The sequence below is a fragment of the Hyla sarda genome, chromosome 6 (assembly GCF_029499605.1).
Source record: "Hyla sarda isolate aHylSar1 chromosome 6, aHylSar1.hap1, whole genome shotgun sequence".
NCBI lineage: Eukaryota > Metazoa > Chordata > Amphibia > Anura > Hylidae > Hyla > Hyla sarda.
This window is the reverse complement of record NC_079194.1, coordinates 256,405,551-256,421,120: the sequence shown is the minus strand read 5'-3', so window position 1 is coordinate 256,421,120 and position 15,570 is coordinate 256,405,551. Positions and strand designations below refer to the sequence as shown.

The 15,570-nt window shown below is 43.7% G+C and overlaps 1 protein-coding gene across 1 annotated transcript in view; it reads left to right on the top strand.

Moving 5' to 3' along the window:
* EHD1 (EH domain containing 1) overlaps positions 1-15,234 on the top strand; it is a 40,959-nt gene extending 25,725 nt beyond the window's left edge. The window contains exons 3-5 of the mRNA XM_056527043.1: positions 6,998-7,410; positions 8,957-9,121; positions 13,492-15,234. Coding sequence (XP_056383018.1) covers positions 6,998-7,410; positions 8,957-9,121; positions 13,492-14,016 — 1,103 coding nt within the window. The 3' untranslated portion in view covers positions 14,017-15,234. The remainder of the gene's footprint in view (positions 1-6,997; positions 7,411-8,956; positions 9,122-13,491) is intronic.
* Positions 15,235-15,570: the final 336 nt, after the last annotated feature.

Genomic DNA, 15,570 nt, shown 5'->3' with positions numbered 1-15,570 from the left:
CTTGTGCCGGGGTACTAGTCTGTACTCGTGTCCCCCTGCCAGACCAGTATTCTAAGTGGCAGAGGTTGGTGAGATCAGACCCCCCCCCCTTTCTGCCAGATCAGAATTATAAATGGCACATGGTAGGTGAGGAGCCCAGAGACAACCAACTTACCCCCCCACCCCCTTTACCGTACCAGTATTAGAAATTGCGCATAGTGGGCAAGGTGCTCTGGTTGCAAGGTGCCCACAAGGGTATGTCCCTGTCTGTTTGGGAGTTCCCAGTAATATCATAGTCGATAAGGTACAATATAGTAAAGCTGGATTGTGTTAGACAACTTGGTTATGATGGCTGTAACCGTGCGTTTCCTAATCTCTATTATACAAGTTTGGCCTAAATTGTGAAATCTTTTATCTACTCCTCTACACGCCGCCCTTTTCCCCTATTACCAGCTTGTGTACAGTAAGTGAAGTTCTCTCAATGCCAGGCGTCACACAAGTGAACCCCTCTTCTGCCACGTCTTTTCACTGGTCATGTGATCATCTGGCACTTGGTGCATGGCAGGAACTGAGGGTGTGAGAACATTAGAATATCCCAGTCCTAATATAAAGTACTAAATAGCCATTAAATATGTGAAGACACTGCTGCTGTGTTGAGGCATCTTAGTCTAGATCGGTACTTTTACCCTGCGCTATCTTTGTGTATACATTCTAGGCGGTCTATCCTGTGGATAGGGGATAGGTTTATCTAAAGTAGAGTACCCCTGAAGTGAGTGGCAGCGTGTGCTTCACTCCCCAGCTGTCTGTCCAATCCAACTTGTTCGCTGCATTAGTCTGGAGTGAATGAATCAGATCTGGCAACTGGCCGGGGAGTGAAGTGCGCTGCAGTCTACTACACATCGGGTCCCAGGATTAAGGCACACTGCGATCTAAACTTTAGACATGTGTGAACAACATGTCAAAAGTTTATATTAATGACACTAATGGTTCTGGGGAAGATTTATCAAAACCTATGTAGAGTGGTGCAATTACCCATAGCAGCCAATCACATTGCTCCTTTAATTTTTCAGAGGCCTTTAAAAAAAAAAAAAAAAAAAAAAAAAAAAAGCGATCTGATTGGTTGCTAAATCTCCATGTCTGTCTACTGCAATGTACTTTAAGAGTAAGGTCACAGTGCATCCGCAGAATATATGACTCTCTGCGCTGTTGGCAGTCACAGAGCGACTGCAGAGCGATCTCCTTGCTGCGGTCAGGTATCTCTCTCTGTCTGCTTGTGACGGCCTGCCGGAAATCCGCTGCTATTAGTGGACACAGCTACAAGGGAGCAGGGAGCTTGCTTTGCCGTCGGTCTGTGACTGCCGGCAGCACATCCGCAGCGTCAAATACACTGCAGGTGTGTGTGTGTGTGTGTGTGTGACCCTACCGTTACGGTTACCTGGGACTTTTACTTCCCCTTTTTATTTATCACATTGAAATGCTGTTGTTTTTGCACATACATCCATGTTATTTACGTCTGTGTAATTGAGTTTTAGTACTTGGGTCCTGACTTTCATTACTGTATTGAGCCAGAGGGTTTTGCCCTGTGCAAAATCAGGAGCACAAGATTCTTCTTAGCTCATCATAGAAGAAGGAGCAGGAAGCAGCGTCTGAGCTTGGGTTACTAAGCTGTGACTGTAAAATAATATTCAATATATGTATTACATACAGTGCAGTCTGAATACATGTAAGGTTACATCCCCTGCATTAAAAAAATAACCCTTTATTCACTTGAATATGGACAGCAATGTTTCAGCCTTCTCAAGCAGCTCCATCAAAATGATGCGCGACCGCAATGAATGGTATTTGGGCATAACCCAGTATCTGTATACAGTGAATAACACATAAATGACTTGGGCCTCCACTGTATCAAGAGAAAACAATCCTAGATACAGTCTGACCCTATAGAACCAGGAGCAAAGATGGTGATCTCACAATGGGTCACAACTATGAATATATGTGCCAGTCTGTGAATGGCTTGAGATCTGTGGTGAATGGGTGTACTGTGCCAGCCCTGTAAATGGCGCTATAACTGCTTAGAAAATGTATCTCTTTATTTAATTCTTGTTTGATCCATTAAAGTAGTTGTCTGGTTTAGAAGCCCCATTATCAATTGCATTATTAGGGTTAACTTTATACTAGGGATGTCCTGATACTGGTATCGGTATCGGGACCGATACTGACATTTGCATGAGTACATGTACTTGGGCAAATGTCCCAGATACCTAATCCGATACCTGCCGTCAGGGGTCCCGGAGGTGCCCTGTGCACACTACCCAAACTATGCAACGCGTGTCATAGCCAGGACCTGTGTCTAATGCCGGACATCACCGATTGAGGTGATGTCTGGGATTAACCCATTAGATGCCGTGATCAAAGTTGATAGTGAACCGGATCACCGTGGTGAAATTGCAGTGTCCCGATCAGCTGAGAGGACGACCGGAGGTCCCTTACCATGCTCCGTGCCGTCTGATTGTCACTCCTATACTGCTGCCCTGTGGTGGCGTTATAGGGAAGTTGGACACTTAATGCTATGTTTCCCAACAGATTACAGCTGAATTCTGGGGGCCCTAACAACAGGACACCTAGTGATCAGCTGATCACTTGGGGATCCTTCTAACAAAAAGGAATTGTCCAAAGTGCACAAACTTTGGGGACCAGGCAGCTGAGTTCCCATGTAATATTATTTGCTTTTTAGACTGTGTGACCTGTATTCAAAGTCAAAACAGGGTGACCTATTCTCCATGGATAAAACGTATTGCCCTTACCCACACAGGCAGCTGCCTCCCCTGCATATTCATACACATTAAGAGGATCAAATATAATGTCGGCTGTACACAGCTCTGTGTCCTGATCCGCACATGCATGCTTGGCTTAGCAGAGCATGCATGTGTTGTGGATGGGTAGCTGTTGACAGACACCTCTGCTGGTGGCTTATTTCCCTGAGAACAAAAGGCTCTTCTCTCCTCAACGAGCTGCTGTCTGGAGAGTCAGGAGGCCAACATCCACATTAGAGGTTGGCCTATCTCTTGTGTATGGCCAGTTTAGGCAGCATCCTTGTATACAGAATGAATGAAGTGGAGATCTGCTGTCTGGAGAGTCAGGAGGCCAACATCCACATTAGAGGTTGGCCTATCTCTTGTGTATGGCCAGTTTAGGCAGCATCCTTGTATACAGAATGAATGAAGTGGAGATTTGCTGTCTGGAGAGTCAGGAGGCCAACATCCACATTAGAGGTTGGCCTATCTCTTGTGTATGGCCAGTTTAGGCAGCATCCTTGTATACAGAATGAATGAAGTGGAGATCTGCTGTCTGGAGAGTCAGGAGGCCAACATCCTCATTAGAGGTTGGCCTATCTCTTGTGTATGGCCAGTTTAGGCAGCAGCCTTGTATACAGAATAAATGAAGTGGAGATCTGCTGTCTGGAGAGTCAGGAGGCCAACATCCACATTAGAGGTTGGCCTATCTCTTGTGTATGGCCAGTTTAGGCAGCATCCTTGTATACAGAATGAATGAAGTGGAGATCTGCTGTCTGGAGAGTCAGGAGGCCAACATCCACATTAGAGGTTGGCCTATCTCTTGTGTATGGCCAGTTTAGGCAGCATCCTTGTATACAGAATGAATGAAGTGGAGATCTGCTGTCTGGAGAGTCAGGAGGCCAACATCCACATTAGAGTTTGGCCTATCTCTTGTGTATGGCCAGTTTAGGCAGCAGCCTTGTATACAGAATGAATGAAGTGGAGATCTGCTGTCTGGAGAGTCAGGAGGCCAACATCCACATTAGAGGTTGGCCTATCTCTTGTGTATGGCCAGTTTAGGCAGCAGCCTTGTATACAGAATGAATGAAGTGGAGATCTGCTGACAAGCCACCCTACAATGCTAAGCTACAGTCTACTGGGAGGTGTCCTTGTCTCTAATGTTGTTCCTATTTATACAAAGACACTTCTGCTTCTATTCAATGCACAACACAAGTTCATTACTGGCCTTATAAGGGAAGTTAAACCTGACACTTGACCTCAGGCTGCATCTAAATCCCACAAGGGTAACGACAAAATATGGTGTACTTAATATACGAGAGATGATTTACACAAACATGTTTTCATGTTAGAAAGCCCATTGCCAAGGAAACGTTGAGCACATAAATGGAAGAAGTGGAAAATCTGTTGTGGCATGTACCAAATATAAAGACCATGGTCTCTAGAGACCCTGAAGTCGTGACTGGCAGCTTTTCCCTGCCCCACCCCATAAAGCCCCCTCTTCAGTAGAGAAAGTGAAAGTTACATATTTGATTCTGTGAGTCACCGACTTATCTACAGGCCAGATCTGGAGAAGGCATCTCTATGGTTAAATATAGCCATCTTGGAAGAATCCTCCTCGTCTGACTGCTGCATCGCACTATTTCAATGACTTGTGTGTCAGACAGTCCTTTCTTTATGCATCTTTCCAGATAGAACTATGATATTCCTATCAGTTGCAGAACATTATCCTATACCAGCTTTCATTCTACAGGTATCAGACTTGGAGTCTTCTAGTAGAAACTGCTACTGTCATTAGTAAGAAAATTTAAAAATATGCTTAACCCCTTAAAGACTCAGCCCATTTGGGCCTTAAGGACTCAGACAATTTTATTTTTACGTTTTCATTTTTTCCTCCTCGCCTTCAAAATATCATAACTCTCTTTTATATTTTCATCCACAGACTAGTATGAGGGCTTGTTTTTTGCGCGACCAGTTGTCCGTTGTAATGCCATCACTCACTTTACCGTAAAATGTATGGCACAACCCAAAAAAATAGTAAAAGAAATTAAAAAGAAAACCGCAATTTTGCAAATTTTGGAAGGTTTCGTTTTCACGCCGTACAATTTACGGTAAAAATGACATGTTTTCTTTATTCTTTGGGTCAATATGAGTAAAATGTTACCCATGGTAACATACTTTTCTATTACTGTTGCGCTTAAAAAAACAAAACGCTAACTTTTTAACCAAATTAGTACGTTTAAAATCCCCCTATTTCGAAGACCTATAACCTTTTCATTTTTCCGTATAAGCGGCGGTATGAGGGCTCATTTTTTGCGTCGGGATCTGTACTTTTTATTGATACCATATTTGCTTATATAATACTTTTAATCCATTTTTTATTTTTTGGGGGGGAATAAAATGTTATAAAAAAAGTAGCTATTTTGGCCTTTTTATTTTTTTTTTACGTTCACCGTACAGTATCATTAACATTTTATTTTAATAGTTCAGATATTTACGCATGCGGCGATACCAAATATGTATATAAAATATTTTTTTAAACACTTTTTGGGGGTGAAATAGGGAAAATGGGACAATTTACGTTTTTATTGGGGGAGGGGGTTTTTCACTTTTTTTTTACTTTTACTTTTATTTTTACACTTTAATAGTCCCCATAGGAGGACAATTTATAGCAATCATTTGATTGCTAATACTGTTCAGTGCTATGCATAGGACATAGCACTGGTCAGTGTTATCGGTCATCTTCTGCTCTGGTCTGCGGGAAGGCAGATCAGAGCAGAAGACACCGGGAAGGCAGCAGAGACAGGTGAGGGGACCTCCGTCTGCCGTGCAGGATGATCGGATCGCCGCGGCAGCGCCCCTCCATATATCTCCCATAGACATTAATAGAGGGTATGTGACGACTATGGCCGTTCGAAGCTCAGCACAACCGGCATTCTGAACATAAATGTTCAGAATGCAGGGCCTGAGATCGGGGGATAAGATGTCTAGGGCAGAGTACCCCTTTAACTATCACCTTTCTACAGGATACATGATAGAGCAAAGGATATTAAATAAAGCTGTGTTCATAATTGGCCAGAGCCATTCCATTCAGTGTTTATAGGACTGATGACCAAGCACTATACTTGTCTATCTCTGTTAGACACACACACCTTGAATCACATACATGACCACAGCTCCACTCCTGTTTTTCCTGAATGGAGGCTCTAGGCTTCTGTCCTATTGATCCCGTGGGTCCTAACAATGAGGCTCCCAGCAATCTTGTGGATAGGTGATGAAACTTTCTCATGGGATAACTCCTTTACTGGAGTGTTGCCTATGAAAATCCTCCAGCCATATAGCATTGGGCTAGTGGTCAACTGCAGCAATGACTTGGGCGGGAAAATGAGGTGTAATAGGGTTACAAAATTGGTACACCTCACATTATTGTTGCTAATGTGAGGTACATGACAGTACTACCATAGGTTAGTATCCCTTACATTTTCCCTGTTGGGGAACCTTTTTCTTGTATGTGTTTCATATAATTAAAAATTGTTCAATAACAACATTTTGATTAAAATATAGTCCGGCAGCAACTTTAAAATCAATGGGAGCTTTAAAAAAATGCATTCAGCCACATACAATAACCATACACAGCCACATATAATAACCACATCAGAATCCACATACAATAACCACCTACAGCCGCATATAAAAACCACATCAAAATCCACATACAGTAACCACGTACAGCCAAATGCAATAACCACATACAGCTACATACAATGACCATAAACATCCACATACAATAGCCTCATTAAAATCTGCACCAAAATCCACACACCAAATTCCATGCTGATTTCAAGTTTTTTTGTTTTTTTTTTCTCTCCCAATGTGAATGTACCCTTACTGTTAATATCTGCATTGACTGTGTGTGGATTTATTTTTCCCCTCAAGACAAATAAGACCTCTTCTTAACCCTGTGGGCCCCATTATAGGTCAGCGTTTCTGTTTTTGTCACTGGTGTCTTAAAGTGAGACGTTGGTAAAAGTGACAACTTGCCTTGAGTGAGATTCGGCAGAAGAGACTTCCCCATAACTGTCCTCGGCCACCAGGTGTAGTGACAGGTGGCATTTCCTTTTTTCTTCTACCACATCCTCTAATTGTTAGCGGATGTTTTAATCATACAGGCAGTAAAAACAATGTATCTCTTATGAAGTAACTTAACCTCTTTACTGTTTCCACAGGTTATGATTTTGCAGCAGTCTTGGAGTGGTTTGCCGAACGCGTGGATCGCATTATTCTGCTTTTTGATGCTCACAAGTTGGACATATCTGATGAATTTTCTGAGGTCATCAAGGCTTTAAAAAACCATGAGGATAAAATCCGAGTTGTACTCAATAAGGCAGATCAGATTGAAACCCAACAGCTTATGAGGGTATATGGGGCCCTCATGTGGTCATTGGGCAAGATCATCAACACTCCAGAGGTGGTGCGGGTTTACATTGGTTCATTCTGGTCCCATCCTCTGCTCATCCCAGACAACCGCAAATTGTTTGAGGCTGAGGAGCAAGACTTATTCAAGGATATTCAGTCCTTACCCAGGAATGCTGCCCTCCGCAAGCTGAATGACCTCATCAAAAGAGCCAGGCTGGCTAAGGTAAGCAGATGGGGTTTATTGGACTGTGGGTCTGCTAAACATCCTTGTCGGTATCATGGGGCCCTGCAGAACCAGGGAATGCTCGGCCCCTGACACTTGTTTGTGTTATCGTATGTTCTTAAGGAGAACCTGTCAGGGCCTTGTGGGCTCACACATCAGCCCCAGGACATCACAGAGCTGAGATTCCACAGTGAGCTGAAAATTTATGAATATAAGCAATAAAAAAGATGTTGCACTCACCCACCATAAGTCGCTTCTCAATGCTTTATTAAAGAATTCTCACATAACAGTAATAAGGGTTGAAAACAGGGGTGTTAAAGGGGTTCTCCGGTGCTTAAACATCTTATCCTCTATCCAAAGGATAGGGGATAAGATGCCTGATCGCGGGAGTCCCGCAGCTGGGGACGCCCGTGATCATGCACGCGGCACCCCGTTTATAATCAGTCGCTCCGGGTCGGATTACGGGCGACTACAGGGCGGGCGGCGTGTGACGTCACGCCTGCGTGTGACGTCACGCTCTGCCCCGCAAAGCAAGCCTACGGGAGGGGGAGTGATGGCTATCACGCCCCCTCCCGTAGGCTTGCATTGCGGGGCGAAGCATGACCTCACACCCCGGCGCAGGCATGACGTCACACGCTGCCCGCCCTGTAGTGGCCCGTAATCAGACGTGTTCGCTCCGGGGACTGATTATAAACGGGGTGCCGCGTGCATGATCACGGGGGTCCCCAGCTGCGGATAGGGGATAAGATGTTTAAGCACCGGAGAACCCCTTTTAAGGCAAACGCCATTTACGTGCCTCCCGGCACTTCGTCGGGCCTGGTACAGGCGGAGGACTTGCATACCTCACTCATATTATAGCAGTGCCAGACTATGTTTGTGCATTTGAAAAGTAACTAATCTCCATCAGCTGTGACTGGCATTCAGTCCCCTCCTGCAAGTAAGGCTTCTCCCTGCCAGTCTGAGCGGGAGTGGGCATTGTGAGCATGACTGTAAGCCACCACGTCCCCTTCCCTGTGACTGGATACCAGTCATGTTTGGTGGCAATTGAAGTAACTTTTCAGCTCTCTGCTGCATTACAGACAGCTGAGGAGAATAGCATTGAAATGCTGTTTTCCTGGGGCTGGTATGTGAGGCCCTGACAGGTTCTCTTTTAAAGCCGTTGTGTCATCCAAGACAACCACTCTCAGATTGGATCTGGTACCTGCTGCAAACAGAAGATCGTGCTAGGGAAGCCACAGCTAGCTAAATACCCCCCCTGCAGTACTCGCTGCAGGTGATAGTCAGTATTATATAGCGGCTATTGAGAAACTTCTTGATCTGCAGGGGCCATTGCCATGTCTTCTATGAATAGGTGGATGTGTTGGGTATTATACTGATGTCCTTATTCTAACTATTGTGTTATAGAGACAGATTTTCGTAATGGCTTGCTAAGAGGGGGTGGTTATTCTATATTTTCTTCTCCTTATCCTTATGTTTGAGTGACAAATCATGAAAGTGTGTGGAAATCAGAGACCTTTTTTGTAACTCATCTCCATCTCCCTTTCAGGTCCATGCTTATATTATTAGTGCATTAAAAAAGGAAATGCCAAATGTCTTTGGTAAAGATAACAAGAAAAAGGAGCTGATCAATAACCTGGCAGAGATCTACCTGAAAATAGAGAAAGAACAGCAGATCTCACCTGGAGATTTTCCCAACCTCAGGAAAATGCAGGTAAAATATTGAAGCGTACCCGTCAGATCCAACAATTTTTCTTTTCTTTTAAATAATATATCACTCAGTACCTAATCCTGACCAGTAGCGGGACACAAGCTGACAGTGGGAGGATTTTTCCTCCAGTTGTGAGCCCTGCACTCACAGCTGTCAATCAAGGAAGTGTGTCCATGACAGTTCAGGGGTCTGCAACCTTTAAGACAAAAAGAGCCACTTGGACCCGTTTCCGAAGGAAAAAAAAAAACTGGGAGCCGCAAAACCCCCCTCCCCTCTGATGCCCTGGCATACACACACAAAAGGGACTACAACTCCCAGCATGTGTTATTCAGAAGTCTTCAGTCTGTGGTATAACACCAGCATGCTGCCTCTGTAGTCTACTGGGAGTTGTAGTTCACCAACACCTCTATTGTATCTCAGTAGTCTCCTGGAAGTTGTAGTTCACCAACACCTCTATTGTATCAGTATTCTCCTGGGAGTTGTAGTTCACCAACACCTATATTGTATCTTAGTAGTCTCCTGGGGGTTTTAGTTCACCAACATATCTATTGTATCTTAGTATTCTCCTGGGAGTTGTAGTTTACCAGCACCTTTATTGTATCTTAGTAGTCTCCTGGGAGTTGTAGTTCACCAACACCTCTATTGTATCTTAGTAGTCTACTGGGAGTTGTAGTTCACCAACACCTCTATTGTATCTTAGTATTCTCCTGGGAGTTGTAGTTCACCAACACCTCTATTGTATCTCTGTAGTCTCCTGGGAGTTGTAGTTCACCAACACCTCTATTGTATCTCAGTAGTCTCCTGGGAGTTGTAGTTCATCAACACCTCTATTGTATCTTCGTATTCTCCTGGGAGTTGTAGTTCACCAACACCTTTATTGTATCTTAGTAGTCTCCTGGGAGTTGTAGTTCACCAACACCTCTATTGTATCTTAGTAGTCTCCTGGGAGTTGTAGTTCACCAACACCTCTATTGTATCTTAGTATTCTCCTGGGAGTTGTAGTTCACTAACACCTCTATTGTATCTCTGTAGTCTCCTGGGAGTTGTAGTTCACCAACACCTCTATTGTATCTCAGTAGTCTCCTGGGAGTTGTAGTTCACCAACACCTCTATTGTATCTCAGTAGTATCCTGGGAGTTGTAGTTCATCAACACCTCTATTGTATCTTCGTATTCTCCTGGGAGTTGTAGTTCACCAACACCTCTATTGTATCTCAGTAGTCTCCTGGGAGTTGTAGTTCACCAACACCTCTATTGTATCTTAGTATTCTCCTGGGAGTTGTAGTTCACCAACACCTCTATTGTATCTCAGTAGTCTCCTGGGAGTTGTAGTTCACCAACAACTCTATTGTATCTCAGTAGTCTCCTGGGAGTTGTAGTTCACCAACACCTCTATTGTATCAGTAGTGTCCTGGGAGTTGTAGTTCACCAACACCTATATTGTATCTGAGTGGTCTCCTGGGAGTTGTAGTTCACCAACACCTCTATTATACCAGTACTCTCCTGGGAGTTGTAGTTCACCAACACCTCTATTATACCAGTACTCTCCTGGGAGTTGTAGTTCACCAACACCTCTATTATACCAGTACTGTCCTGGGAGTTGGAGTTCATACACCAGTGTTTCCCAACCAGGGTGCCTCCAGATGTTGCAAAACTACTACTACCAGCATTCCCTGGTTGGGAAACACTGGCATACACACACATAAGAGGGACCACAACTCCCAGCATGTGTCATTCAGCAGTCCCCGTCATTCCCAGCATGATATTTATTCCCCTGCAGTCTTTACATCCCCAGCCTGTGTAATATGTCTCCTCACACATAGAAATCTTCCCCAGCCCCTGCAGTGCAGTATGTCTCCTCTCCCCTCACCCGCTCTGTGTTTCCCCTGTGCAAACATGAAACCTCCCCGTGAAAAATTAGGTCCTGTCTGTACAGAGCTGGGGGAGGGGAGGAGCTTTTCCCCGCAAAAAAAATGAAACCTCCCCGTGATGAATGAGGTCCTGTCTGTACAGAGAAGGGGGAGGGAGGAGCTGTGTCCGTCCCCACTCTCCCACTGTCTCCTTGTATTATGCAGAGCTGCGCTCTCGCACTCTTCATCCTCCGTGAGGGGGCGTGGCTTAATTATCTGCAGACGTGCGGTGAAAAAATCAAACCCATGGCTCTGCCCTCGATCCTCCCCACTGTAGCTTCGGAAAACTTGTCCCTCCCTTTTTCACCTCACACCGGAGCCGCGGCAAAGGTGTAAAAGAGCCACATGCGGCTCCGGAGCCGCGGGTTGCCGACCCCTGACATAGTTGATGTCGCATGGACACAGCAGGACTAGTATGTGTCCAAGCAGGCAGGGGGGGGAGTTGTTTGACTGACTTTTTCAGTATGAAATACTGAAAATTTTCTAATGAAAGCAATAGCAAAACCTATTGGTTATACATGCTTTACATCATATCAAAAGTTTTTGCATCTGACAGTGTCCATTTAAGCATTAAAATATGAGATGCTGATAAGAAGTATGTATAAAAGTGCATCTGTCATATAGGTTAAGCAAATGATGCTTTTGGTGTTTTTATTGTGCCGACAAAAAATACTTTTATGGAGGTCCAGAAGCATGGCCAACTCCCTGTTTGCTTGACACACAGATTGAATGGGGATTGCGGCACACGCACAGTGAGTGTGGCAGGATACTAATGAGACCCACTGCGCATCCTTTTCAATCCCCACATGTGTGGCATCGTCACACGGCAACTGTACAATGTCCAGCAAGTTCCATGCATGAGCCCTATTCTAATTAATAAGACTTGTGCATGGAACTCGCTGGGCATCATACGGTTGCCTGAACAACCTGATCACCCAGGGTGAGTTGCATGTCTCCATGCTGAGCTATGGAGTGAGTGAAACCACATCTCTAGACTGATACTTAAAGGCCCCAAAACATGGAAATGCTGTGGGTTTCCATTTTGTGTCATCTGGGCTCATGGGTCAACAGATCTGTCCCCACATTGTGCTACCCTTACATACGATAGCATAGTCAGTTGACAGGTACACCATATGGTTAGTCATTTTACAGCTTTTTACTTGTGGGATGTGACTGCATTAAAGGGGTTCTCCGGTGCTTAGACATCTTATCCCCTATCCAAAGGATAGGGGATAAGATGCCTGATCGCGGGAGTCCTGCCGCTGGGGACAACCGTGATCACACCGGTGGTGTGTGACGTCACGCTCCGCCCCTCAATGCAAGCCTACGGGAGGGGCGGAGCATTACTTCACACGCCGCCGGCCCTGTGGTCGTCGGTAATCAGACCCGGAGCGAACACGCTTCGGGGACTGATTACAAACGGGGTGCCGCGTGCAAGATCACGGGGGTCCCCAGCGGCGGGACTCCCGTGATCAGGCATCTTATCCCCCTATCCTTTGGATAGGGGATAAGATGTCTGAGCACCGGAGAACCCCTTTTAAGGAAAATGCAGAAACCAACATGAATGCTTCAACCAGGGTAGCAGCAGTAAACTGCATGAAGATGGGTTTATTTGCAGAAATGGTAACCATTTCATAGCACTTGCACAGTACATTAGCTGTATAACTTTTTTCTATATTTGTCCAGGAAAGTGCATAACTTCCTTTGTGGTTGCAGTTCAATGTCACTGGTGTATGTAAAGAGCACATTGTAGTTACAGATATTCATATGGATGAATATGCCTTGTGTCTAGACTGCTCTAATTTTCTGATAATCCATAGACACAGTATAAATAAGAGTGCTTTAACACCATGCTTTGCCTTTATGTTGCATGGATATATCAGCATCCTGTCAAAATGTATCCGTGCACGAGCCCAATAGACTTATGGCCTGAACATAGTCAGCTAGTGACTACGTTCAGTTCATTTTCTGAACATGTAGGTGTTTAGACTCAACATCTATATGTTTGGTAAATGACTCGAACATGGCAACTATCTAATTCAAGCTATTAACTTTAAAGTGTTGCTTTTTTACTAACATAGGGGGAGATTTATCAAAACCAGTCTGGAGGAAAAGCTGCTGAATTGCCCATATACAAAAGTATTAAGGAATTGTTACAGGACAGATAATTGGAGAAATTGTAACTTTTTTTTTAATTATGCAACAAATAACCTTTTTTTTTAGGAATCCTAAATGCTCCTTTACGAAGTTTTGGGATATATAAATTCCAAATATGAGTCCTTTTTAAAATGTTGCCCTTCACTGCCCTAGCCCTCTGTTCCCATGGCTCGATCTCCTGTTTGTGTGCACATCAGCGTAGATGGAAACTGTAACTTTAAAGGTGTATAAGAAGACAGTCTAGTATGTAATGTAAACCTGTTCTGTTGATTCTCTAAAATGTGGTTTTTTGTTTTTTTTCCTAAAGGAAATTCTAAGTACCCAGGACTTTTCTAAATTCCAGTCCATAAAGCCGAAGTTGCTGGATGCAGTGGATGACATGCTGGCCAATGACATTGCTAAGCTTATGGTCATGGTCAGACAAGAGGAATCCCAAATGACAAATCAGGTGGTCAAAGGAGGAGCATTTGAGGGAACCATGAATGGTCCATTTGGCCATGGATATGGGGAAGGAGCCGGAGAGGGTATTGATGATGTAGAGTGGGTAGTAGGTAAAGATAAGCCAACATATGATGAGATCTTTTACACACTTTCTCCTGTCAATGGAAAAATCACCGGTGCCAGTGCCAAAAAGGAAATGGTGAAGTCCAAGCTCCCCAACACAGTGTTGGGCAAAATCTGGAAGTTAGCAGATGTGGACCGAGATGGTTTTCTTGATGATGAAGAGTTTGCTTTAGCAAATCACTTGATAAAAGTAAAGTTAGAAGGGCATGAGCTCCCAGCGGATCTGCCTCCTCACTTAGTCCCGCCTTCTAAACGGCGGGGAGAGTGATGACAACCTTCTCTGCCCCCCCACTTCCCATCTTTGGAGTCTTCCTTTTTTCTCTTTTCTTTATGCAATGCCATATTTGAAAAAAAAAAAACTACTACAAACAGTAAAGAGGAGATACTACGCCTACGTAACTCTTTTAAAATGTATAAAAATAAATTCTTACAAAACGGCTCTAAATAAAACAAGACTGATTTATTGGTGAAACAAAGATTATGTGTCAGTACATTAGATTAAAGGCTAATGTTACGCTGGTTCTGCAGCTGAGGTCTTGGGGTAGGTGAAACGTCCATCTCCTGTCTTGTCCTGTAAAATTACTGTAATAGTAAAACCGCGATCCATGACCTATGAAGAAACGTCAGCTGATTCTTGAGTTGCTGTCGACTTTACTCAGTTCTGAAGATGTGTGCACATGAATGGCGCTTTCTTTTTGATTGGTATCATTCATAAACTGTTCATACCATTTGGAAATCTGTCTTTGGACTGTTGACAAACATGCTCTGATGTTCGTGGTACCACCAGCTTACTGCCTCATTTGTAGATAAACCTACATAAAAGGAGACCCATCATATCACAAGGTGGTCGTGTTGACCTCTTTTCTGTCGTTCCATCTGTTTATTTTATTGCCTTGCAAAACATTGAAGCTGCTAATATGTTTGATCAATGCTTCTTTGCTAACAGTGTTATTTTTCCAGTATTGTTACAGCATCGTCCATATCTTTTACCACCTTGAATGAATAAGCTATGAACATGAAGGCTGTGAGGCTATTACCAAGGGAAATTGAGGTTGTTTTTTTCTTTTTGCCTTTGTCATAGCTGAAGTTAAAGAATTATTAGAATATTTAAGAGACCCTATGGTGTACATGAAATTGTCTTTTAGTAGGTTTAAGATCACAGGGACTGTGTGTGGCCAAACAAATACACACCCATAGCTGCAACTTTTCCAAGCCAGCTATGATGTGGACTTTGATAATAGATGGTGATTTGGATCCATGCATTATACCTATGATGACCCTTTCACAGCACAGAGCAGGATGTGTTGTCATGAGGACAATTGAAGGTTTCTTGCCTGTTAACCCTGAAAAGTATGTGATTAAATTGACTCTTTCATCTTTATAGACATTGGTTGCCTGCTGTTACTGTGGGAAGTGACATCCATTTTATTTAATGTTGTGATGATGCTTACCCTTTATAAGGTGCACGTACTAAACCTATATCATGCAGAACACCAGCCTGTGCCTTTCCTTCTGTGATTTCTGTAATATAAAACATAAAAGGTTTTTATCAAAGCATTTATAGACTGGCATACTTTTGTGTCTGGTTCACTGAGTACATGTATGTTTGGTAAGTATACCGAAGCGAAATGCTTACAATACTCATCATGGTAACTAAGGCATCTCCTATAATCCCAACGCTCATGAATGCAAAATATAACATCCAGTATTGGTTGGGTGAGTTCTGGTGCTTTGCAGAGTTCACACATCACCCTACATGGGGCGAAAGTCGGTGTATAACTGGTGGAAGATATATGTTCACATATATTTGTCCTATGCCATG